A 25,276-nucleotide genomic window follows, 5' to 3' on the forward strand; every position below is an offset into this window, starting at 1 on the left:
TATCCTGTGCTGTGTTCACCCACTATGCCCCGGCAAACATTAGGAATAATCACCGATGTTGTGCTACTGTGTAATCTGTAACCAGCTGCTGTTTTATGTGTTTTTGCATTCAATTTGAAGGGAAATGTAACCGTCCATGTCAAACAGACACATAAATCCTGAATTGGTCATTAGTTTGAAGTCGTCTTTGAGTAAAGTTTAGCAAAGTTGCAGTCTGTGTTAGGTTGAACCATTTCCAAGTTCTAAAAACTCGGGGATGTCCACAGATAGTTTGTTCCTTCTGCAGCCAAAAATAATAGATTAATCCTGGAAATCTGTTGTTGTAGAGCTATTTCCCTTATGAAAAAAACACCAGCAATGGTCCAAACAATGAGAGCATATCGACCAACCAATCAACCTCAACACAGCAGCCCCAGTAAGAATATTTGAGTTAGAACTTTGAAAGATTAATTCAATTCTTTTATTCAAACAAAATACAATAAATAAAACATCTAACAAAATGATTGATTGGGGTTTATTATCAAAAATCCCAAGAATGGTGTCCACAGGTGTTGCTGTGGTTATTATTTCTTGTCCTCATGTCGGGGATCTCTTGGTGGACGACGTTAACTTTTTGGTGCATTAGAGACTCTTGATGAAGCCGGAGGTGAAAAGAAAAAGCAGCAAACTGACACCGTGTGCGATGGGAACTGACCCACACTAAACAAATACCCTGCAAAACAAACAGCGGCTCATAAAGAATAAAGTAGCAGCTGGTTGAACAGCTGTGGGGTGTTTCTGTGCTGCTGAATCTGACCTCTGATCTTTGCAGAAAAGCAACCAGAGAATTCTACCTCAGGAAGTGTAAGAAGAAGTCGAAAAGAAACAGATCTGTTCCTGCTGCAGAGCTCATCGTGCATCAGTCACGTTGAAGCCTTGACACACATGTATTATCATCTCCAGTTTCCAAATTCCCCATCACAATCTGCCAGCTGACACAGAAAAAATACTAAATTATAAGATGTATTACAGTATACTGTTCTCTCTACTATACGTGATGAGCCAAAACTTTATGTAACATTGATTTATTCAGTGTGCAGGTTTAAAGATCTGAACAAATCTGACAAGAACCAAATTATGTCAAAGAACCTCCACAATGTGAGACAAACTACAAACCACAAACTGTGTACTGGAACAAGTTTATTATTTTTATCACCATGGTTTGAATATTTTAGTTGTTAAATCACTATCTGTGGTACATTGTGACACCTCTATACTGTACCGTACTATATTATATTATATTATATTATATTATATTATATTATACTATGCTATGCTATACTACACTATACGATACCACAGCACACTGTACTGTACTGTGCTATACTGCACTATACGATACTGTACTGTACCATACCATACTATACTATAGTGAACTGGAAAAACACTGCCATTTTTTCATCTCTTGAAGAAACAGAATCTTCCTACATAATCTGGTTGAAATTCATTTAAACTTTTAAGAGCTTGTGTCATGCATCATCATCTTGTATCAGTCATCATCAAAGTGTATGTAATGCAAGAGAGTCAATAAAAGCAATTGACATTTAAGGTGCAAAGCAAGAAAACATTCCACCTTAAAAAATGTTGAGCAGCACAGTGGAATAAATATATTTTTCTATGTAGCTAATGTTAACCAGTAAACATGGAAAGACAGCACACATCTGGCTTGACATTTAATTTTATATTAGACACCAGGTAATTTTACCACTAATGCTAATCAGGTATCTATTTGGGATTCTAAGTGCAGCTGGAAGGGAAGTCATTTCTTTAAAGTGGTTACAACCAGAAATACTAACAATGGATGAGTGGATTAACTTTATTTATGATGTCTGTCCAAATAAAACTAAAACTACTATTCGTCTACAACAAGACAAACTTTTTAAATAACTGGAGAGTTGGATTGTTTACATTCTAACTGCACTAGCATCATTTGTTTAATGTGAATTTCCTTTGTGCTCTGTTGGTGAGTTGATATCAGTATCAGGTTGTAGATAAGTTTGGTTTTCTACTTTGTTATCCTAGTTTATTTTAATAGTGCTTATATGCTTTTGTATTTATTTAAAGTGCATTTTCCAAAAATGTGATCATATGAGATGAAATACAGTGTGGCTCAGCTTGTGTTTGGGTGTTTATCCTAAAGATAAACCAGTTTTTGTCTCAGAATGGTGCAAGATCTGAAGCGCTCTGGGATGTTGTGTTTGGAAAAATCCTTTTTGAGTTTCTTAGACAGTCCAGCTACATATAGGATGATGTTCCGCCTGTTTTTCTTTTCTTCTCCGTTTGATGATTTGCTGACTTCAGGAGGGAACAGTTGCACAATTGCACTAAGTGCTTTCTGATATGTATTTCTTCATCATCTGCAGTAGCAGGGACTTTCTCAGCCCAGAGCTTTAAGGTTGGGTGGTGGGGGTCAGACATCAGGTTTTATTATCTCCATGGCATCATTTAATACCACTTAGCTAGATGCTATATCTAGTCATGTAATCAGCTATAGTTGATTAATGTATGCAGACTTGCCACCGTAGGAACAGTTGTTACATAACCTTCAGAACAGGCCATAGTGTATCCATGCATGCAAGCTCTGGTACTTAAACAAATAGTATTACATTTAATATATGAGAGGAAACTCTAATTTATTGGATGTAATTTGAAATTGCGGCTGTTCTACTGTTCTGTTAATTCACTTAAATGAAAGTAACGGTTAAACGTGATACTAAATCCTCTCGCTCACACTCTTTTTAACCAGCATGATTTGTAATGTTGCACCCGACAGTGGAAATAAAGCGCTTGACTTTGACCTGAGCGCTAAAAAGCTCTACAGCATCTTCATTTCAGTATTTCAAGCTGCGTGCAGTGTCAAGAACAGGTTGTAAACGGATCACATTGTTCCTCTTGACCCTGTGCAAAGTGGTTTTCCAGACAATAAAGCTGCCTTTTAATATTCTGAACCAAATGTAGCCTCAAAAACAAGGGACGCTTTTCACTATTTTCTGTTTGTTAAGGACAGTCCTGTTCGCATGACTCCCAGATCTGTGATGTTCTGGCAGGTGACCTTAACTCCAGCAGCAGGAGGGAGGAGGATGGTTTATCTGAGCCTCCATTAAATCCGGCTCAGGAAGAAAAACAAAAGAAGCTTTTGTCGACCTCATGTAACCTCAGAAGAGCAGTTTATGACAGAAACACAAACAAATGACCCGCAGTAACTATAATCAGAGACGTACACTGTCGAATGCCAGTTTTTCCCTCCCTGGTAAGCTCCAGTTTTATCCTGCAGCTCATTCCTCTCTCATTACATCCCTGCTTCCTTCTTTCTGCCTCCATCTGTGTCCACATTACATGACGTGCTGGGATGCAGTGCGCTGAAAGTGAGTCATTTGACACAAAACTTTTCTCAGCATGTTTCAAGATTCGAAAAGTAAAGTCTCTGGAGTTTGTTGCATCAAAGAACACCTCCTGTATTTTCTGTTTTTTCCCCCCTCCGGCTGCTTCTATTCCACCTGCCTGCTTCACTTTTCTCTGCATCTTGTAGCGCTTTAGCATACACAAGATGTAATTAACAGCCGAGTGCAAGAAAAAATCATCCCTGGAGTCTCCTTCTCACCATCCCCCTCTTCTTTCTCTCATATCATCCCACTTGCTGATTCCCTTCATGCCTCTTTTCTACTCAGCGTCCTTCCCCTTCTCAATCACACCTCTGTGAAAGTGACACTGCCACATGCTGTGACGACATAAATTCTTGTTTTTGCCCTTTAATCTCAATGTTACGCCAGGAAATGCCCCTTTTCCTCATAGGATACAGCCTTAATGATATACCTGTCATTCCTGTGCACACAGCTGGTGGTTGCTATAGTGACGTGTCGCCCTAGCAGCAGCGGATGTAGTTGCTATAGGGACAATGCATCACGTGCTGTCTCCTATAGATTACATGCTGTTATCATGCTCCTGCAGAAGAATTTCAGAGGAGGTGTTACAGCTCCGAGAGGCAGAATTATGCTTAAAATGACTCCACTTGAAATGTTGAGGAAGATTAAATTGCTTCAGTTCCTGTCTTGCCGTGAGCATGCACACATAAACATCAGTTTAGTCCTTCCTGAGGTGTTCACACGAGGGCCAATTCATTATTCATTAAACACTGATTTAGGAAAGTGCTGGTTAAAGCAGTGAAATGGAAAATGAGCAGTGCATTTTGCAGCATTTGTATGTTGTCTGATGATAGTTATGTGGTAGTTTTACACACCCAATAATGGAGCAGAAAACAAATGTGTCTTTGTCATCATCGTGGCTTTTCCTTGAGGTAAATGCTCAAGGTGTGTTTCTGAAAACATATTAGGTGAGAAATAAGTTGTGCAGTTTGCTGAATCTATCTTCATTTTAAGTTTCCTCAGAGGTTCTATGTTGTTCCCATTTTCTGCAAATTAATGAAAGTAACATTTCCAGAACACGTCTTTGAGTTGTTGGCTCAAAATAAGACAATAAGGGACCAAAAAGAGACAAAGAGCAACCATAAAAAAGCCACAAAGAAACTTACAAAACTACAAACATGACATTTGGCCACATATGACCACAAAAGATTAAAAATGACTACAAATAGACACGAAACAGCTGCAAAGCAACACAAAAAAGACAGAAAGGACTATAGAGAAAAACAATAATTACAGACACAAAACTGTCACAAAAGTCACAAAGAAACTCAAAAAACTACAAAAAAGGTTTAAAAATTTACTTCAAAAGACAAAAAGGACTACAGACACACACACACAAAAAAAAAAAAAATTTCTAAATGAATGTGTTACTGCCTCATTTCCCCAGAATGTGTGTCAAAATGAGACGATGAAAGACCAGGAAGAGACACAAAATGACCTGAGACACACAAAATGACTCCAGAAAAGCCGTAACAACCACAAAAAGGCCAAAACAACCCCTAAAACATCATTAGGACAACAAAGAGACACAACAGAACCACAAAGAGACACAAAACAGCTATAAAGAGACTTAGAAACTATCATAAAGACATAAAGGGACTATAAAGAGACACAAAATGACCACCAAGAATAAAAAAATGACTCCAAATAAAGACAAACCCACATGTCCCAAGAATGTACTTTGATTTTTACTTAAAATAATACCATAAAAGCCCACAAAGGACACAAAACAACCACAAACAGACACAAAACAGCTACAATGAGACTCAAGAAGGACAAAAAGGTCTACAGAGAACACAAAAAGGCCACAGACACCACGTGGCCACAAAGAGATGGGGAAAACTACAAAAACAACATAAAATTACCAATAAAAGACCAAAAAAGAACTAAAAAGAGACATAAAATAACCGCAAAGAAACAGGAAATGACTACAAATAGACAAAGCTACAGACACAAAAAACTACAAAGAAGTTTCACATGTTCTGTTCTAAAGAGGTTGTTTAAATTTTCACTAAAATCAGTTTCTGAAAACATCTGGTGAGAAATAAGCAAAGCAGCTGCTGAATTTCTCTTTAATTTAGATCGAAAACAGCTTGAAACTTTCCCAGGAGTTTCCAGAGTCGCATTTAGAAGCCCCTTATTTGCATAAAGTTGCTTAGACCTCAACTTTATGCAAAAGAGGAGTTGTTAAGGTGCAAACGCATCTACTGAAATAATTTGCTACTGGAACGCTAACAGAATTCAAGGCACAGCTGCTTGCATAGACAATGAATTGGAGGCGTTGAGGTGACTGAGTTTATACACGCCACAAGAAACACAGCAACACACAAAAGTTAGAAAAGCCACCCCAGGTCAATGTTAACTGTGACAAATATAGATAATATCAAGGTTCAAACTGTATATTCATATGCATACTAAGAGCCACAGTTTTATAATTATGAGTCTGCTGGGTTTCAAACAGAGATTAGGAAAAATAAACATTACCTGCAAGAAATTCATTCTGATTTTTAAGAGTGATGCACAAAGAAACTGCTTTTTCACCTGGTTGTATGCTGTTTCATCTAATGGAAAACATGAAGTCATGCTGAATTTTTATTTATCATTCATCATTTGGTTAGGAACTCAATGTGCATATTGCTCTTAAAGACTGACAGATAAGGAAAGTGGTCCAAGGTTGTTTCGCAAGGCTGAATTAATGTCTCAGTTGGTGAAGGTCGGTAGGTAATCTGGGTCGTCTTGGAGTTGATGGAGAGTTCATGTTTCTTCATGCACAGCACAGAAAGTAGTTATGGTTTAAGAGATGTAAAAGGAGCAGAAAGAGAAACAAAAGGACTGAAAATAGACACAAAAGGACTAAAAAGAGAATAGGAACCACAAAGAGTCACGAAATAGCTACAAAGAGACATAAAAATGACAAAGAGACAAAAACTACCACTAAGTGACACATAATAACCACAAAGACACAAAATGACCACAGAGATTAAAAAAAATAAACTTAAAAAAGACATTACTACAAAAAATCTGAAAAAGGGACACAAATTGTCACAAAATCACTGACACAAAAGCATAAAAAATGAAAGTGTCACATATCCCCAGAGTGTGTCTGCAAATGTTTACCTCACAATAAGACAATAAAAGGACAACAGGAGCCATAATACTACCACAGATGCACAAAATGACCAAAAAAGGGCAAAAAGACCACAAAGTGACGTAAAATGGCCACAGAAAGACTTAAAAAAAAAAAAAAATACGAGGCAAAAAATGACCACAAAAACACAAAAAAAAAAATTTCAAACAGACATTTCAAGGGAAAAAAATCTAGCTAAAGGTAGCCAAGATTTGAGAGATGCAAGTCAAAACTTAGCATGCAATCAGTTCCAATGTGCAGATTTGATATCATGTAGAGTTTTGATCTCGATTCCTACATATGAACTTTGCATTTTAGTTGATCAATGCAGAAATCCTTGTAGCACAGGTTTTATTTTTTCTGCTCCACTTGTTAAAAACACTCAGCTTGTTTTCCCTTTTAACACTGGCACTGAAAAGCTTTTCCCTTTCACTGTCGGGCCTTTTCTATCCTCCGTCACTCATCACCTCCACACAAAACCTGCACAAAACATGACTGCAAACAGACACAGAAACTACAAAATGAAAGTCTCACGTGTCCCCAGAAAGTGTCTTTAAATAAGACAATGAGGGGATGACAAAGACACAAAATGACTAAAGACACAAAAAGCAATCGCGAAAGGCTGAAAAGACCACAGAGTGACACAAATGCCCAAAAAGATATACAAAAGCACAACAAACAGGCAGGAAACAGCTACAGATACATACAAAACTACTACAAGAGAAAAAAAATAATTACGAAGAGACACAAAAGGACCACAGACACAAACCAGCTAACAAAGAAAATCACAACAACCACAATGACACAAAGTGGCCACAGTTTCAAAAAGCTACAAAAAAGGCACAAAACTATCACAAAGACAAAAAATGGACTAAAAAGAGACATAAATCTACCACAAAGAGACACAAAATCAAAAAAGACACAAAACAACAGCAAACAGACCCAGAAAAGCCACAAAGAGAAACACAACAACTACAAAGACACAGAAAAATTGAAAATTAAAGTCTCACGTGTCCCCAGAATGTGTCTTTTACCTCAAACTAAGATAATAAAGGACCACAAACAGACACAAAATGACCAGACACAAAAAATGATCACAAAAGGACCATATAGAAACACAAAGGACTACAAACCAATACAAAACATCTACGAAGAGACACAAAAACTACAAAAAGGACTGCAAAGAGACAGAAAACAACCACAAAGAGACACACTGTGACCACATAGATATAAACCAACTGACTCATGTTTTTATCTGTACTGTCATGATTCAGAGTTGCACCTTTCTTCTTCTTCTCTTCTTGTTGCCATCTAAATTCTCCTAAACGGAGGAAATCTCTCTTGAACACTGTGTGGGTTCCTGTTTGACGCACAAAAAGTAGAGAATGGAGCAGAGGGAGCTCAGAAAATTTGAGGAAAGTGGCTGCATGTGTTTGTCCTTGTGTGAGTCACCATCTGCGGTGAAGCACTTTTCCTGCAGCAGAATCACCAATAAAATGATTGACACGAAAAACACATTAACATGTGAGAAGGAGAACCGAGGGTGGAGGTGGAAAGAGAACGTCTGGCGTTTGAACTCTAAAAGCTTTTGTCTGATTCTGGGTCTTGAAGCTTCGAGATACCTAGAAGGAAACGGGAGGGAGAAGGAGCAGGAACGTGACCAAAGAGAATTAAATTAAAATTAGAGCCGATTAAAAATAGATGGACAGAGGCTGAGTGGGGAGGAGAGGAGGAAGACAAACAAAGAGGAAGAAGATGAGAAAGTAAGCTGAGGGTGGAGAGAAAAGGAAAAATTATTCAGGGTCACAAACAGAATGCATTAGCACACATTTAGAGGGAGGGTGGATGGGAGAGATTTACAGATAGAGCTTCCTAGAAGATAAGACAAGACGAGGATGTGGAAGCAAAAAAATAAATAAATGAAAGGGAGATGAATTAAAATAATAGACAGATGAAGGTCACAGCTCTGTTTTCATTCCCATGTTAAATCTGCTTGATCCTTTGTAAACACGGAGGAACTGAAAAATCTGAAAGCAAACTGGCAACCGGTGACTTTCCAAGAGATAACTAATGTCATTTAAATGTGTCTTTACATTTTTATCTCAAAGTGAGACGATGAAGGACCACAAGGAGACACAAAATGACCTGAGACAGACAAAATGACTACAAAAAAGCCATAACAACCACAAAAAGGCCAAAACAACCCCTAAAGTATCATTAGGACCATAAAGAGATACAAAAGAACCACAAAGATACACAAAACAGCTATAAAGAGACTTAGAAAACTACCAAAAAGACAAAGGGACTACAAAGGGACACAAAATAACCACCATGAACCAAAAATGACTACAAAAAAACACAAATCCACATGTCCCCAGAATGTTCTTTGATATTTTTTTAGCTAAAATAAGACCATAAAAGCCCACAAAGGACACAAAACAACCACAAATAGACACAAAACAGCTACAATGAGACTCTAGGACAAAAATAAAAGGACACAAAAACACCACAGACACCACGTGGCCACAAAACTACAAAAACAATATAAAATTGACAAACAATAAAAGACAAAAAAAGAACTAAAAAGAGACACAAAACTACACACAAAAAACTACAAAATAAAAGTTCCACATGTCCTATTCTCAACGGGCTGTTTCAGTGTCTGTAGCTCTAAATACAGTTGAAGCCAAAGCTCTAAGGACAAGGAAAACATCTGGCAAGACATAAGCAAAGCAGCTGCTGAATTTATCTTTACTTTAGATCGACAACAGCTTGAAACTTTCCCACGAGTTTCCAGAGTCGCATTTGGAAGCCCCTTATTTGCATAAAGTAGCTTAGACCTGAAGTTTATGTAAAAGAAAACTGGCAACCGGTGACTTTGCAAGAGATAACTACATCATGGAGCGTGTAATTTTGCATATTTTAAATCATTGCATGGAAAAAAAGTTTGTGGAAATAGCAAACTTTGCAAGACTTTATATGCACTCTTGTTCTTGACTTCACCCAAAGAGTTACTGAGCTTAATGGGAGATGAAAACAGCTTTTTTTGATCATGGTATGACGTCGCGAACATTTAGCTAGCCTTCATCTACGCACAGAACGAAACATGTCCAATACCAGCTGACATTCAAGAATTATTTCAATTTTCCCATCTGAAAACTCAGTTTTTGTCTTGTAGATGGATTCCATTTTGTTTCTGTCTTTTTTGTCAAGGTTTTTAGCAGATGGTAAAGGAAAAGTATCGTTTTCAGCTTCTTCTACTCTACTCTTTTCCAGCCATGTAGCCTACAGTGCCCTGTTCTGACTACACGATGCAGATTAGTTTATTCACTCTAAAGCAGCAGATGGAAACAAGCATATTTGCAAGCAATCTCCTTATGGCTTTGGCTCCTTATGCATCACCTATCATCAGTCCAGGGCCAGTCACCTGCAGGCAGGATGCTTGGTTAACCAATCACAGCCTGGCAATGGCACATCTCAAACTCACATTTCAGACCACACTGACCAGGGACACATTGTCTGCTTCAGGCTGGAAGAATATAGTATATAGTTATAGTTAGATCAGTTCCTCCTTTGCCACAACGATGTCCATTTCCCCATCACTGGTGAACAAATGAGGCCACAGTGAGGAAAACAAATGTTAAAAAAAAAAAAAAAAAAAAAAAACACATCTAAAAACTGCTGCTTGGAGTGCAGATAGCTCGAAAGCAACCACTTGTGGGAGTCTAGCTGATGATTACCAGAGCTGGGAAAAGTTCCGTTTACCCAGAATCGCTTCATATATGCAAATCTACTGGTGCTATCGCAGCTTTATAATATGAGTGAGAGCAAGAAATTATTGCAAAAAGGTATGAATTTCCACCTACCAGTCAAATTTCGTTTCAGCATGCAGCATTTTGCTCAAAGCTGAGGTTGTCTTTCCACTTTTAGTGATTCAGCAGCTCAGTCTTATTGCAGAGCAACTGACATAGAAGCTAAATAGCTTTTTCCAGAATCTGACCTACTGTACCAGAAGAGCGCTTCAAAGTTCCCTTCAAACTCACCTCCTAGTTTATAGCAGTATTAAATATATTCCCTTTAATCCTCTTAGAGCTGAACAGGACAATGCTAATGTTCATGTGAGCCACAGATTAACAGGCATTTAGACCCAAATGTACTCAGTTTGTTCTTTAAACACGCTTCTTTTAAAAACTATTAATAGACGTGAGCAGCTGGTGACACACTGTGATTCATATGAGTGTTGTGACAGAGTCATGGCGCTACATTTTCAAACATAAATAAGGACAGAAACAGCACCGCTCAAAATGCAAATGCAGGAAATACACAACATGATTTAAAATATGTTAAAGACTAAAATTCAAGAGAAGCCGTGTTTATCTGTCTGATCGTCCTGTTTCCTGCTGAGCTGCTTTATCAAACACAGTAAACAAACATCCCGCAGCAGTTGATGTATAACTGCAAACACTCCCGAACACTGACAACCAACAACAACAACATGAGCAAACACAGGAGACCGTCGCACCGACTGTGTGCTCACATCTGTAACTACAGCATCTCTAGAACTTTAAACAATGTGACACAGTTTCCCTGTTTTTAAAAAGACCAAACTGTCACCTGCAGCTCTGAGTGAGTCTCTGCTGTACATGAGGCGACACGGCGGCTTTAAATTCTACAAACTGAGCTGTGATCCTCGGAGCTGCTTCAAGCTGAATATTAAGTGTTTTTACGACTCATATAGTGTCTCAGAGAACCTGGGAGGAATATAAATGTGCATCCCTGCATGTATATTCTTATGTTGATATTGGGAGAACTGCAGTGATATATCAAATATTCAATGAAGTGTCAACTGTTAAGTTAATTGCAAACATTTTTTTCATAATTAATTAACTGGTTTGAGGTTTTTTTTTAATTAAAAAAGTCTAAAATTATCTGATTACAGCTCCTTAAATTTCAATATTTTCAATTTTTTCCTCCTCAGTGACAGTACGTCTTGTCATCTTGGGCTTTGGGAAACACTGACCTACAATTTTCACCATTTTTTGACATTTTAGAGACAAAACAATTAGTCTAGTAATGCAGAAAGTAATGAACAGCAGTGAAATATATAGTATATATAATAGAGGTTAAAACTGGAATAGCTGCATCACACAACACAAAACTGCAACATCCCTTGTTAATTTAGCCAAGGACCTCAGTTGAATGTCTGATCTCTTTCTTTTGTCTCATATTTTCTGTTTCCTCTTCAATATACACTCTCCAGTAATATTTAAAATACCCTAAACCTCGTTACCTCCTGCTGTGTGTGTGCAGGTGAAGCATGACTGCAGCAGCAGGTGTCCTAACAGGCTTGGCCAAGCTAAAGCGCCAAGACTCGGCCCGCTCTCAGCATCGACCCATATCAGCAGCATCGGGTCTGGGGAACGGCGGTGCTGATGGAGCACCGAGGTGATCAACAGTCACTTCATTAATTCAGTGCAATCATGTTGAATATTAAAACACATTACAGAGACTGAGAGACATGAGCAACACTTAACATACCATGTGCCTAGTTGTACCATCAATAAAGATCCAGAAACTCAATGACTGTTTTCTTTTCATTCAGAAAGCGGAAGCGGCGCACCGATGTCGTGGTGGTCAGAGGAAGACTCCGTCTGTACTCGGCCTCTGGGTTTTTCCTCCTCCTGGGACTGGTGATCTTGGCCATAGGGATTGGCATGGCAACGCTGGGTTACTGGCCTCACAGTAAAAGTGTTCCAACCGGAGGAGAACGTGGAGTTGAAACTGAGAAGGACGTGGCCAACATGAGTCACAGTGTACAAGGTGAAGATGGAACAAGGATGAGCTGCAGTCCAAACTAGACTAACCGAAGCTGTTATCAGTCCTGGTCAGCTGAAATTGCAATCAGTTAGCAGGTTAAGTGTAGATGGACTAAATGTTCCATGGTGCACGGAAGGCAGTTCACCTTCTAGCATTAATAGCGTAAATGAGTTACAGTATAGCAAAGAAAACAAAGGAAATGTAAGAAAAATATGTTTTGTCATGTATTAAATTTCCCTCAGGATTAATAAAGTATCTATCTATCTATCTATCTATCTATCTATCCATCTATCCATCTATCTATCTATCTATCTATTTATTTATTTATTTAAGCATATAATTGTCCAGAATTTATGCTGTAACAGTTTAAACAAGAAAAGCACTCAGAGAGCACAATACTCTGCCAAGGCTACTCAGTCATTTAACGGATAAGTCGCGATAAGTCCGCTTAGGGTTAGAGTTAGCATATTGAATCATTTGAATCTGTTTTTCTCATACTGAAGTGATACAAACAGACTGGGAGCAGCTGCCCACATTCATATGATTACTGAAAATATCTTATATCATGTATTTTTGTGGTGTGTTTGGGGTGATTTTGTATCATGTAGACCTATTAGCCTCTAAATCAACATAAGAAAACAGCATTTGCAGCATATTAAATATTTGAACCTGGTTATTTTCTACTGCAATGGTAAGGACAGATTGGAAGAGACCAGCTGCATATATTTATATGATTATTATATGAAAACATATCTACTGGTGATCCAGCACAAGAACTATTGTGTAATAAAACAGATACGTTAGCTGCTGTTTTTAGATGATCTGCATGTTGGTTGTTGAGCTGTGATACACAAATTGCTGTTTGCAAAGTTTAGACTTGACATTTTGTCCATCTGTTTTAACAAAACAGAGCCAAGTTGATAAATGTTACATAAGATTGACCCACCAGTCTCCTTTTAGGTTGGACCAGTGCAAAGTTGTGAGAATACAGGGATGTTCACGGGTAGTCTGTTGCTTCTGCTGCCAAAAATGACGGATTAGTCTTTGGAAAGCTGATGATGCAGTGAATTTAACACCTGAGAATGCCCAGCCAATGAGAATTTGGTTGCATGAGGGTATATCAACCAACCAGTCCATCTGGAGACTACAGACTGAAGAAGCAAGACTAAACGAAAAGTGAATATTGGACTTTTTATTGGTTCGGTGGCCAGAAACATGCCTCCCAATAAACGCTAATGTTGGCTAATGGTTTGATGTGTAGTTAAAAGGTGATTGTATGTTAATATTGGGTTTATAGCTTCTTTCATTGCTCCAAATGACTCTAAAATAATGATAAATGAAGGTCTAAATTCTTATGAAAGTAACACCAGCAATAATCTGACCAATAAGACTTTGGTTAAATGAAAGCATATCAACCGATCAATCGAAATTCCAGATTAGAAACTGGCTGCTACTGTTGATTATCTTCTCCTTGTTTTCTAATTCCAGATTCACCCTCCAAGCCGCCTGAGGGCGTCCTGATGCGTTTCCTCGATCAGCACCTTCACTCCGAGAGGATGAAGATGCTCGGGCCCTTCACCATGGGCATTGGGATTTTTATCTTCATCTGTGCTAATGCCATCCTTCACGAAAACAGAGACAGAGAAACGAAGGTAGGGCTGAATTTATCAGATCCAAACATCAAAGACCAACTGATTTTGTGGGTCACATAACTCTGGTTCCTGCAGAATCTGGTTCAAGGAAAGGAAAATTTCTAACAGATAACTCAATTCTAAAAGCCGGTGGAGTATGTAGCTAATATTCCTTCCCTGTTCCACATTCTTTTTTCTGTTCTTTCTTCTCTCTGTACACTGCAGTCATCCATATTTATCACCTCCACAGAACTATCATGCAGATCAGATTTCTCCCAACCTCCTTCCACCTTATCTCTGCAATTTTCCCCTGATCTCATTTCCTCTGCTCTTCTTATGGCCTCTCCTGCCCCTCCCTGATTCGATTGAACCTCTCCCCCTACAGCGCACCCTTTCTTCCAGGTGATTCATGTGTCGAACATGAAGTCCAAGGTCACAAGCATCCAAAAATTTCAAACTGCATAACTGCATAGTACAGTGTTATGGGGGGAAAAAAAAAACAAATATACAGTGTACAACTGAAGTGAATCTACCTGAAATGATGCTAAATTGCATCACTTTACACTGACTGCATTACTCCTAAATTGAACAGTATTTTCTTCTGTCAAATTAATAACTAACACTTTAGATTTACTTTATAAACAATAAAGGTGCACAATAGGCACTCAGTGCTAGAAAAGATTCAAAACTTTGACCTTCCTTGGCATGGAGATTTTCTGTAGATATATTCTGACGTTGCTTTTTGCTGAAAGGGTTGTGTTTTTCTACCTTTCTCTACTTTTCTTTTTACAATACCCCAAATATGTGCTATTAGATTCAAGTCAGGACCATCCAGGTCATAGTTTATACTTTCTTCTTTTGCAAAAAGTGTTATTTTGTGTTTTGGATGGTTCTCCTGCTGGAATATTCCTCTTCTTCAACCTTCTACAGACTGGCAGTCATCTTGTCCACTGGTATTTTAGTTTATTCACAGACATTGATGGTGCATCTATAAATGTCATCAACACCTTTTGCACTCATGCAGCCTCATATCATCACACTCCCACCTCCGTGCTTCACTGTCAGTAATATGCATTCACTGGATATGTTTACACTAAACATGCTCTTCTGACCTAAGAATGTTCTCCAACATTCATCAGGCTTCTTTACATGTGATTTAGCACACAGTTTTGGGTCAAAGACCAAGCAAGGGTGTTTTTTAAGGATGCCGTTAATCACTGTCTGAACTTGAAACTCCAGAAAACTCCAATTTCCCCCGATAACATCTGTGCCAAATCTGAAGCAGTTGCCGTCTTTTTTTCACAGCTAGATTGTGAAAGTAGTTCACTGTCTATGGAGTCATTTTAGGAGGATAACCTCTGCAGCCCTCATTACTGGTTGTATGACCTTCTCATTACTGTGGTTCGTGGATTTGTAGTTGATCTTATTGGATCTTTTTTCATTCTTATGAAGTCTCACGATCAGATTTTTAGTTCTTAAGACAATTCCTCTCCATGTGGAGCCATGATGTAGGCATAGATGCAGTCCATAGGTCTAAAACTGAGAAAGCTCTACTGTTCACTGCTTATTTTTGAAGCATTTTCATGCAGTTAGGCTGACTGGAAATCACAGGTGGGCTCATAAGTTTCAGTGATCACAGATTTTTTTCACTTGTGTGTCAGTGATCACACATGGACTTATTTTGTTGCACAGAGTTTCCCCCACTTTTGGGCCTGAATTTTCAATATAGTCTTTCAAAAATTTTTGTGTTTTTATTGTTTATAAGAGGAAGAATGCTGATGTTTCACAAAGAAACATCCAGTTATTGACAGGTGATACAATTTTGAATCATTTAACATTTACAAGTGATATTGCACGGGGATGTGCTCATTTTAGTTCCATACTGTATATGCCAATATGTTTACAGGTGATTGCTACGACTGCTAACACAATTCTCTTCTGCTCTAGATTATCCACATGAGAGACATGTACTCCACTGTCATCGACATCCATCGTCTCAGGCAGAAGGAGCTAAAACAAAACCATCATCGTAGCAGCACCTGTGCAAGAGAAGCCATAGATATTCGAGCTTTTGGAGCCGATACAGCAGCTCGGTTAGCTAGCAACTCCCTGCTAGCGTTCTCCACCCGGCCTGGAGGCATTAGTGGGTCTACAGAGGAGGAAGAGGTGCTGCTAGGGGATGAGGAACTTCACAGATGCAAAGAGCAAGTTAAGTTGGATTGTAGCTTTGCAGGGCTGCTGGCGCCGCTCTATAAGGATCGGTCATATTGTGGCGCTGGACTCGGTTTGACTCACTCGGATTCGATGCGACATCAGTGGTCAGTGGATGGAGATGGGGAGAAGGGAGGACACCATGCACGATCTATTGTCTCCTCCTCTATCTCGGCATTTACTCTCCCTGTTATTAAACTCAACAACTGTGTGATCGATGAGCCAGAGATGGAGGCAATAACTGAGGAGGACAGAGGAGCAGAGAGGCGAGACGGCGAGAGGCCACCGCCGCTGAGCTCCATGGAGTCTCTGGTGGTTCCTGTAGCAACTGTCGCCAAGGCGTCCAAACCGCCAGGTTTACACCGGAGCAACTCTGCCTCCTCTTCCTCCCGATGCTCCTCTTTCTCCTCTTCCTCCCTCTCCCCGGCTCCCTCCTCTACCTCAGGATGCTGGCTTTCTCCTGGAGCAGCGAGGAACGACTTTGGCTCCAACTCCTCTCTACACATGCTCAACAGCCATTCCAAATCTCTGGACCTGGAGCGTGGACCGAGCATGCTCAGTGTGCACCCGGAGCAGCATAAGCACCCCAGCTGGCCCAGACTGGACCGTAGCAACAGCAGCCGGATTAACAGTGGAAACCGAGGTAGCAGTAAAGGCTACGTTCGGCTGGAGGACAGGGAAGAGCAGGGGGATCGACTCCTGGATGCTTCCCAGTCGGCGACAGCCAGACGCGACTACAGCAAACGAGAGAAGCTGCTCATGATATCCAGGTCACATAATAATCTGAGCTTTGAGCATGACGAGTTCAATAGCAGCACACTGAGGAGAGGCAGCTCCGAGACTCGATTCTGACAGTTCTGTCCTGTTCTGTAAATTGCTCTCCACACAGTGGGGGTGTACAGCTTGGACCGGAGGGAGCTGACGAGTTCAACAGCTTCACTCCTCCAGAGAGAGGAAACTCAAATGTGGCTTAAAAGACATCCTTTTTGAGCAACAGGTTGGAGTGATATGGACCAGCTGGCACAGTTACAGGTTCAGGCCTCGTGTTAGCGAGATGCCACCTGCCCACCCAGTCAGAGGTGTTCTTGGCTGTAGGTGACTTATGACCTCTGTGGAGGGAAGCAAGCGCCCTCCAGGGATCAGTAATCAATTAAACACATCATGTTCCATCATCAGTCTACTTTATACAAAAATAGTTCTGATCAATAGGATTTGAACCCTAAGACAAGGCTTTATGAATACTGCTACAAGAGGTTTTAAAATGTTCTTCTTTTAAAGAGCCCATATACTGCAGATTTACAGGTTTAGAGTTTCATTTTTGGCTTTTCAGCCGTTTCCACTGCACTGCACCAGAACAATAACAAATAATAGTTACCAGGCGTAACTCAAGTTCTGTGACCATGTAGAAGATAGGATAATAGAGGTCTATTGTTGCCCATGTGCTGAATTTAACTAGTAGAAGACTGCTAACCAACAACGACATTAAGAGGGCAGAAAAAATTCTGCTAGTTGTCATTTCTGTGTTTCACCAGTAAGTGTGTACATCCTCACAGTGGTGTTTCAGAGGCACTTTGAAGTACCTACTCTGGAGTGGGTACTATTTTCTCCTTCGAAAATGACCCTGAAAGTGATTCTACAGAGGCAGAACATGAATCAAGGTTCAGACCACACTAATATGTTCTTAGAGTGGTAAACAGCCTTTTATTCACATGCTTTAATGTTCAAAAAACTTGTTTTTCTCATTCTGTACAGGGCTGCAGCTTATCTTCTGTCAGAAACAATGTTTTAGCTTCTGTCTCGTTAAGGCTCACCTCCTCTAAAGCCCAATTTGCTCTGATTGGTCAAAAACGAGGTAATGTTGGTTATGTACCTCAAATCTAGATCATTATATTACAGGAATTAATGTATAAAGATAGATGAAGGTTTTTCCTGCAGAGTGATTTTGAAGCTCAGTGTGGTGCCATACTGCTAATTATGCATAATTATGAACCTTAGTCCAGTTTAAACAGGTGAGCTATGTAAACGTCACATAAAGGAAAGTTGTCAAAAACAGGAAAAATAGCTAGAGAGACCAAAACAGTGCTTTGTTTCAGGCTGTAAACACGTTTATTTTGTCTGTAAAGTTGGACATTTTAACATGGGGGTCTATGAGGACTGGATCCAGCCTCCAGTGGATGTTAGAGGAACTGCAGCTTGCCCCAGATTTCTGAGTATCATCATGTAGCTCTAGCAAAAGCAGCTCTAGTGACAAAATCTGCTCATTCTTTCTTTGAAGGCCAAACTAGCCACCAGGCAGACGTTATATAAATGCATTACATGGTGACAGAAGAAAAGATTGAGCTTCAAACGAGGTGTTTCAGGCAGGTTAGGACCAGCATTTTCTGTGGGAGAGAGTAACTCGGTAAGTCCCTTTGGAGTGGATTTTGGGCTTTGTGAATGTGCAGATCTGTTACATGCTCACAAAGAAGCAGCTATATAACACACTGAAGGACAGGAGGAACATGAAAAGCAGAATATGGGCTCTTTAAAGTGAAATCAAGGACACACAGGAAGCTTTTTGAGCCAATTTCTTCCTCAGTAAAATGACACGAAGGCAAATGTCCAAGTCTCCAAGATGATAATAATAGTTATAATAATATATTTAACTGTATAGCACATTTGAAACAGTTACAAAGTGCTTAATGTGGTTGTATAGAAGACATGAAAACTGATCCAGAACCTGTTTGTAAGTTATAGCCTGGATGATGCTACAATGAGGCACTAGCATCCAAAAGATATAGATATTAGTGGTACTTGTTTTAATGGTGGTTACTGTATGTTTGTATCATGTCGAGGTAGGTCCACACAGACAGCAAAGTCAGACAAAGCCAGTTAATGTCAGTTACTACAAGATGGAAGCCTACAGAATACAAACTCTCAGTGTTACTGCCCTTTCCCAGGAGCTATAGTAGGAACATTTGGCTCCGATATCTGTCCAACAACACATGGCCCCAACTGCAAACTAGAAATAACAACCCTCTCTGTACGGCTCTGCTGCAGGCACTTTAAGGTTCTCTTTTACAAGATTAAACTGTAATTAAATTTCGCTCAGGATATGCAATCTGTTGCTCACACACAGGGTTTTTTTTTTCCAGCATAGAGGAATTTTAGACGCCTCCCCAAAAGAGGTCTGAGCCTGAGCCAAAGGAAACTCACCAGCGCCAAAATGATAAGAGTTTAGCATAAACATTTTTTTCAAGCGGTTTTGTTAATTGGAGATTCATTTACTGAAAGACATAAAAACAGACGTCTTGTTTATCAAATGGTCAGAAATAGCAAGGAAAAATGCAGATTTCTGCCAAATAATGTCACTCAGAGTCATGAATAGTTACCACACAAAGGCCAAGTCTGAGCCAGAAATACCCAAATCTGTTTACTGTATGAGAAAACCCTGGTGTATTCTGATCAGTCGACTGTAAACATATTAGCTATTGAAAATTTGAAATTTATCACATTCATAAATCAGACCTCTCCAACAATCAAATATAGCAACAAAACTTACTCAATATACAAATCAAAAAACCTCTAATCAGAAAATCATCTTCATAAATGACCATTTTCATGAAACTTAAACATCTTTTTTTGTTGCTGTAACTGAGATATTATTGAATTATTTTATGTTTTAACAACAAATGTTACACTGAGCCCAGAATAAATCACCATGTCCACATGTATCTTGTGCTGCGACAATAAATTGTTGCTTCCTGTTCTTTTCCTACATATGATGATGGTTTCAGGACAAAATTCAGGAACTCGTGTAACAAACCCGATGCCTCCGTAAGGTTCAGTATCTCTGTTTCAGGTTCTGTTTGGTTTGTCAGCTACCTTAACACTTGTGTAAATGTCCTTAGAAATATGTGAAGAGTAACGCGTCATTATTTTGGCTTTAACATGATGTTTGGTGGCAGGAGAACCCTTTCTAATAGAGCAGGACACTTGTGAGAGAGTTTGACTTGTCACTGTCCGATTTTAAGCTCTCTCAGAATAAATTGTAATTTCACTGAAACATGTTTTTTCGTCATGTATGTATCTACCCAATACTGATCACACTCAGATTCGCATGCGTGACGTTCGATCAAAAAGTTCCAGGACTGTTTACGCTGCACAGACAGAAAACAGCAACACATTCTCCCATTGTGTCGTCTTCAAGTTTGTACAACCTCCGATTACTTTCCTCAACCCAGGAGGCAACTGATATTTCACAAAATGAAGCATCCTCATTTTGGAGCTGGTTTAAAACAAAGTTAAAAAAGTAATGCATGATACTACTGCATCACCTGTGCATTGTTTTATAACTTATCACTGCATTTTCTGATCTCTGTCAGATGAGCAGAACAGTGTTCATGACAACTGATAGCATGTATTTACTTAGAATTCAGTTCTCAACGTTAGAGAATGTGACAAGCTCGCTGTTGTTGTGCACTATGAATTCACTCCCCAGCATGATCCAGATACCGAAGCCAACCCTAATTAAGTAGATTGGTAGGTGATATTTGGAAACGATACACAATCGGGGTCCATAAATATTTAGACATTGACACAATTTTCTGCTCCTTGTAATCTTATTTGTAAACTTGTAATCTGCCTTTTGTAAATGAAAAACAAGGGAATAAAACACCCCTGGCCACGGAAGAGCAGGGCAACCAACTGTCCAATTACTTTTGGTCCCATAACCCTTTGATGTGCAGTTTGGGTCAAGAGATGCCCATGTTCCATTGGATTTGGGTCATTTTGGACCATTTTGTGCATCAAAGGGTTAAAAGGTGGACTGCATATCTCAAATGTGGTGTAATTTGTACACCATCTACCTGATTTGGATGTAAAAACCCTCAAATAATTAAAGCTGAAAGTCTGCACTTAAAGCACATCTTGACTGGTACTTTTCAAATGCTGAAGATTGTGTCAGTGTCCAAATATTTATGGACCTGACTGTGTATTTATCATTAAAAATGAAAATCTTGCTGTCAACATTTACAATAGCAAAAACCTCAACGCAAAACGTTGTTGAAATACCTTTGTGTATTTATATTTAACATATGTTTAACTGAAAGAGACCTTTTGGCTATTTAAAAGGGACTAGAGATGAATTCCTCCACACGTTAGAGATGTCTTTCACACTTCCAAGAACTATCGATTCCCTCTGAGTTTCTGAAAACACTTTTCAAAATGTCTCTTTAATGTATTCTGGGGCTGCTGCGGTGGGGAAAGCTTTATTTAGGTATTCCAAGTTGATGTCTTTAAATTTTTTTTGGAGTTTACATTGGCCTTAAGTGTTGGGATTGTGACAGAATTTCAATGTAGCGCAGTCATACTAAGTGTTATTGTAAATTCTGCAGTATTTTTGCAAAGTTGCGAGCTCATAACTGGAGATTATTTGTAAGAAACATGCAGTTTTAAAGCTTTGTGCATCAGACAATATGATATATTGTTGGAAGAAAAGATGCTTGAGGCGGGAGCTATCTTTCAGCGCAAGCAAAGTTGACAAAAAGATAATCTGTCATTGATGTTTGACTTGTAACCAGTTAGATAGTACCGTTGGTGGGACTCTATGTTCGAGGCAGCAAAGAAGCCTATTTTTAGATAGTTTTATTATATTGGGATACTAATAATCGAAAAAATGTTGCATTTTAGATCCAGTAATTGGTCAAACCTTAGTTCTAAGATATTTAAGAGAAAATTTGGGCTGCAAACAACCTGCCTGGACTGTTCTGCACTGGCATGTGGGTCCTCCAACTTCACAGTGATTACTCAAGTTTTTTGGCCAAAATAACCCAATTGCAGCTCCCAACCTGCCCAACTTTCCTAATTTGGTTCACTGTGACTTCTTCCTCTTCCCGAAAATTAAATTCAAGTTGAAGAGTTGCTATTTTGACACAGTTTTGGAAATCAAGTTTATCACAGATGCCACAGTTACATAACAGGACATTAAGAGATTTGGAAGCGTTGCAGGAGCACTGGGAGCAGAGTATCGCTGCGCAACGACACTACTTTAAGGTAGATGATGGCCAGATTTAAATCATGAACAGTTCTTGATTTTGTTCATATTGGTTTTGGCATTTTTGCAGTGAAGACAGACTAGAAATGTGGAAAGAGAGCAAGTGAAATGACATGCAGTAAGAATCTGTGCCGGCTAGGAATCGAACCGTGGATTTGCTGCTTAAAGGCAGATATGCCCATGTGTTATGCACCCAAACCACTGCGCTATTAAAACTTGATTGCATCTCATAAGAGCTCTCCAAGTTCATGTTTGCACACACATATCAACCAAATACATTCCCAATTCCTTTTTTCTCTCCTCCCTCTGTCTTCTGCATGTAAACTAATAAAGGTCTGGGTGAGTCATCAGCATTTATCATGTGCTCTGCAGCAACACAAACACAAGGATCAAGAGATTTCATTTACATAAAAACGTGCACACAAGTTCCACCTTGGATGCAAATCCGCGCACAAACAACAGGAGAAAATGCACACAAAACACACATTTAGAATGCGATTGAGAAGCAGCAGGCTGGTGGTGATGCTCCCTCATCACTGTCTGTGACTGAGGGAACAGATGATAATCCTAACCCCTTCTGAAGGCAGCAGAGATGGATGATGTCGCATCCAGTTAACATTTAAGCAACTAAACTAAAATTAACTCGCCCTGTTGAGACTCTCTTACTCCCTCAGTGGAGGATTTCAGCCTGAAAATGGAGCTGAAGGGCTTTTTTTTTTCTTTTTTAAATAACAGTTTTGCCTGCAGTGTGTTGTAATTTTAATCACATAATGGAGGAGAATGTTGTTGCTGGAAAATATAAGGACACAACATTCATCTTTCTGGTTCAAATGTCTCATAAAAAGTCATGACTGTACAGATCTTACAGTTTCAATCAAAGATGAGTCTCTTTTTGAAAGCTGCATCAAAGTCAAACCAGTAAAGGTACAAAGGAACAGAACTTCCTCTAACATCACTCAGCTTAACCCAGATGGCCGACTGATGAAAGCGACTGAAAAAAAGTCGCTTTCACCGAGACACACTTAGAAATAAATCCAGAAAAATCCAAGTGCCTTTTTCCGCTTTTCCTATTAATCGTTGGTGCACGGACAGGTGGTGAGGATGAATCTCAATTTTCTCTCACAGTGGGTCACTGTGACAAACACATTTTCACCCTTCATCATCTGTGCAGTCCAATGTGCTACAGAGATTCAGCTGTTTCACACACTTCTAGCTGAGAAAGTCTGTTTTAAAGAGACTCTCAGTCCTTTCTGACTTTGTTTAATAAATTTATGGACTGTTCATAAAACTATTGCTGCATATTTTCCAGTTTATCAAAGGTGACATGACTCTATTGAAGATTAAATGTGGTGAAATTGCACTCTAAAAAACAAATGCTTGAGCTTAACAACAAAAAACCTAACACAGTTTGCATCAGTCTTTTTGAGCTATGACAACTTCTAATTAAACTATATTCAATGATTACTATATTGAAATTGAGGAATTAGTTTTTCCTCTACAAATTACTTTTACTCAATTATTAATAGCATGAACCCAAGTTTTTAGAGACTTGAATGCCTGAAGTCAAGGTGAAAACAAGATTAAAGATTTCAATATTCAAGCGTTTTCATTTGTCAGCATATGTGCAGTAAAATACAAAGTGATAGTTCTTGTTTTTCGCTGTGCAACAACAGACATAGAAACACAATAAAAAAAACTATAGAAAATTTGAAAAAAGTCACAATGTCATAAATAATGAGGTGCGATTTAAGTTATCAAGCCAAATAATTACATTTACTGCAACCTGAATAGAATTTTACATCAACTAATGCAGAAAAGACACTTTACACACAATTTGGCGTAAAGTTGGTGCAATTACCAACATTATTATGTCAATACAACCCTTCAGAACAATGTGTACAACTTAAAAAGTTTATCTAAATCAGTTGTTTAGAATTTTTATCTTGCAGTCATGCATTTTTATTAAATAGTGGGATCAGGTCTACTGCAGGTCTACAGGTCTAGTTTGATGGAACTAGATGAAAACTAAGTTAATACAAATTATTACAGAAGTTATACAGTTCAGGGTAATTTGAATAATTGTGCCAGATTTTCTGACAATCTGTGCAAGCTGTTGTCCTCGAGATATTTGCTGTGCATGAGAACCTTAAAGCAGAAGGGCAGTCATTAGATTCATCATCTGAGGACCATGAATATTTGTACAAAACAATGATCCAATCCATCAAGCAGATGTTGAGCTGTTTCAGGCTGGATAAACATAACGGACATAAAGCTCCAATCTAACTATTGACATTTAATTTTTCATTTACGTTCACCTTAATATTTTTAGAATGCCCTTTGGTGCTAAATATTACATTTCAGTTGGTTTTTTTTGGTCAGTTTTCGTGGACATTAGTGTTTTCTAAACGGATAATTTACCAGTGTTGGTGGGTGGTATGATGTGACTGATGTATGAGCAGAGAGTCGTGGAGTTTGGAGAGGAAGAGTTTAACCCAGTTTAGTTTCTGAAGCTACTGACGTGGAAAAACTTCTCCTCTAAAATGGAAAAGTCTTCCACAACACTAAGTCTAATATAAGCATTTTCTGTAGTCAGACTTAGTGCAACAAAGAGTCAGGTAGAGCCAGGTGCAAGTTTTAGATTTACTGTAATTTCAGCAAAAATAAAGCAAAACAATCGTGCTTCATGAACACACTGATTCTGAATTTAAAACCCACATGAATCTTATAAACCTGAACTCAAATCCGGCCAACTGGGGTCTATATTCCAGGTAAACACCCTCATCTGTGTCTGAGAATTTTACATGACTATCTTTTTGCTTTGTTGTTGCATAAGCACAACTTCATTATCATATCCAGCATTACTTTCTACTGTTCTATTCTGGTCTGTTTTAGTTTATTATTTTATTGCAGTAACATATCATACTTATATCTTATTGCTTTTCAATTTCTTAGACACTGCATGTCACTTTGTTTTTTATTAGCAATATCTGGCACA

General features: G+C 38.8%; 1 protein-coding gene across 1 annotated transcript in view; it reads left to right on the top strand.

Annotated features, from left to right (window-relative positions):
- The window catches only part of tmem200a (transmembrane protein 200A), a 29,183-nt gene extending 8,891 nt beyond the window's left edge, over positions 1 to 20,292 (top strand). Inside the window, exons 2-5 of the mRNA XM_023278800.3 lie at positions 11,899 to 12,033; positions 12,191 to 12,408; positions 13,894 to 14,057; positions 15,984 to 20,292. Coding sequence (XP_023134568.1) covers positions 11,906 to 12,033; positions 12,191 to 12,408; positions 13,894 to 14,057; positions 15,984 to 17,099 — 1,626 coding nt within the window. The 5' untranslated portion in view covers positions 11,899 to 11,905 and the 3' untranslated portion in view covers positions 17,100 to 20,292. The remainder of the gene's footprint in view (positions 1 to 11,898; positions 12,034 to 12,190; positions 12,409 to 13,893; positions 14,058 to 15,983) is intronic.
- Positions 20,293 to 25,276: the final 4,984 nt, after the last annotated feature.

This window comes from Amphiprion ocellaris, chromosome 12 (assembly GCF_022539595.1).
Source record: "Amphiprion ocellaris isolate individual 3 ecotype Okinawa chromosome 12, ASM2253959v1, whole genome shotgun sequence".
NCBI lineage: Eukaryota > Metazoa > Chordata > Actinopteri > Pomacentridae > Amphiprion > Amphiprion ocellaris.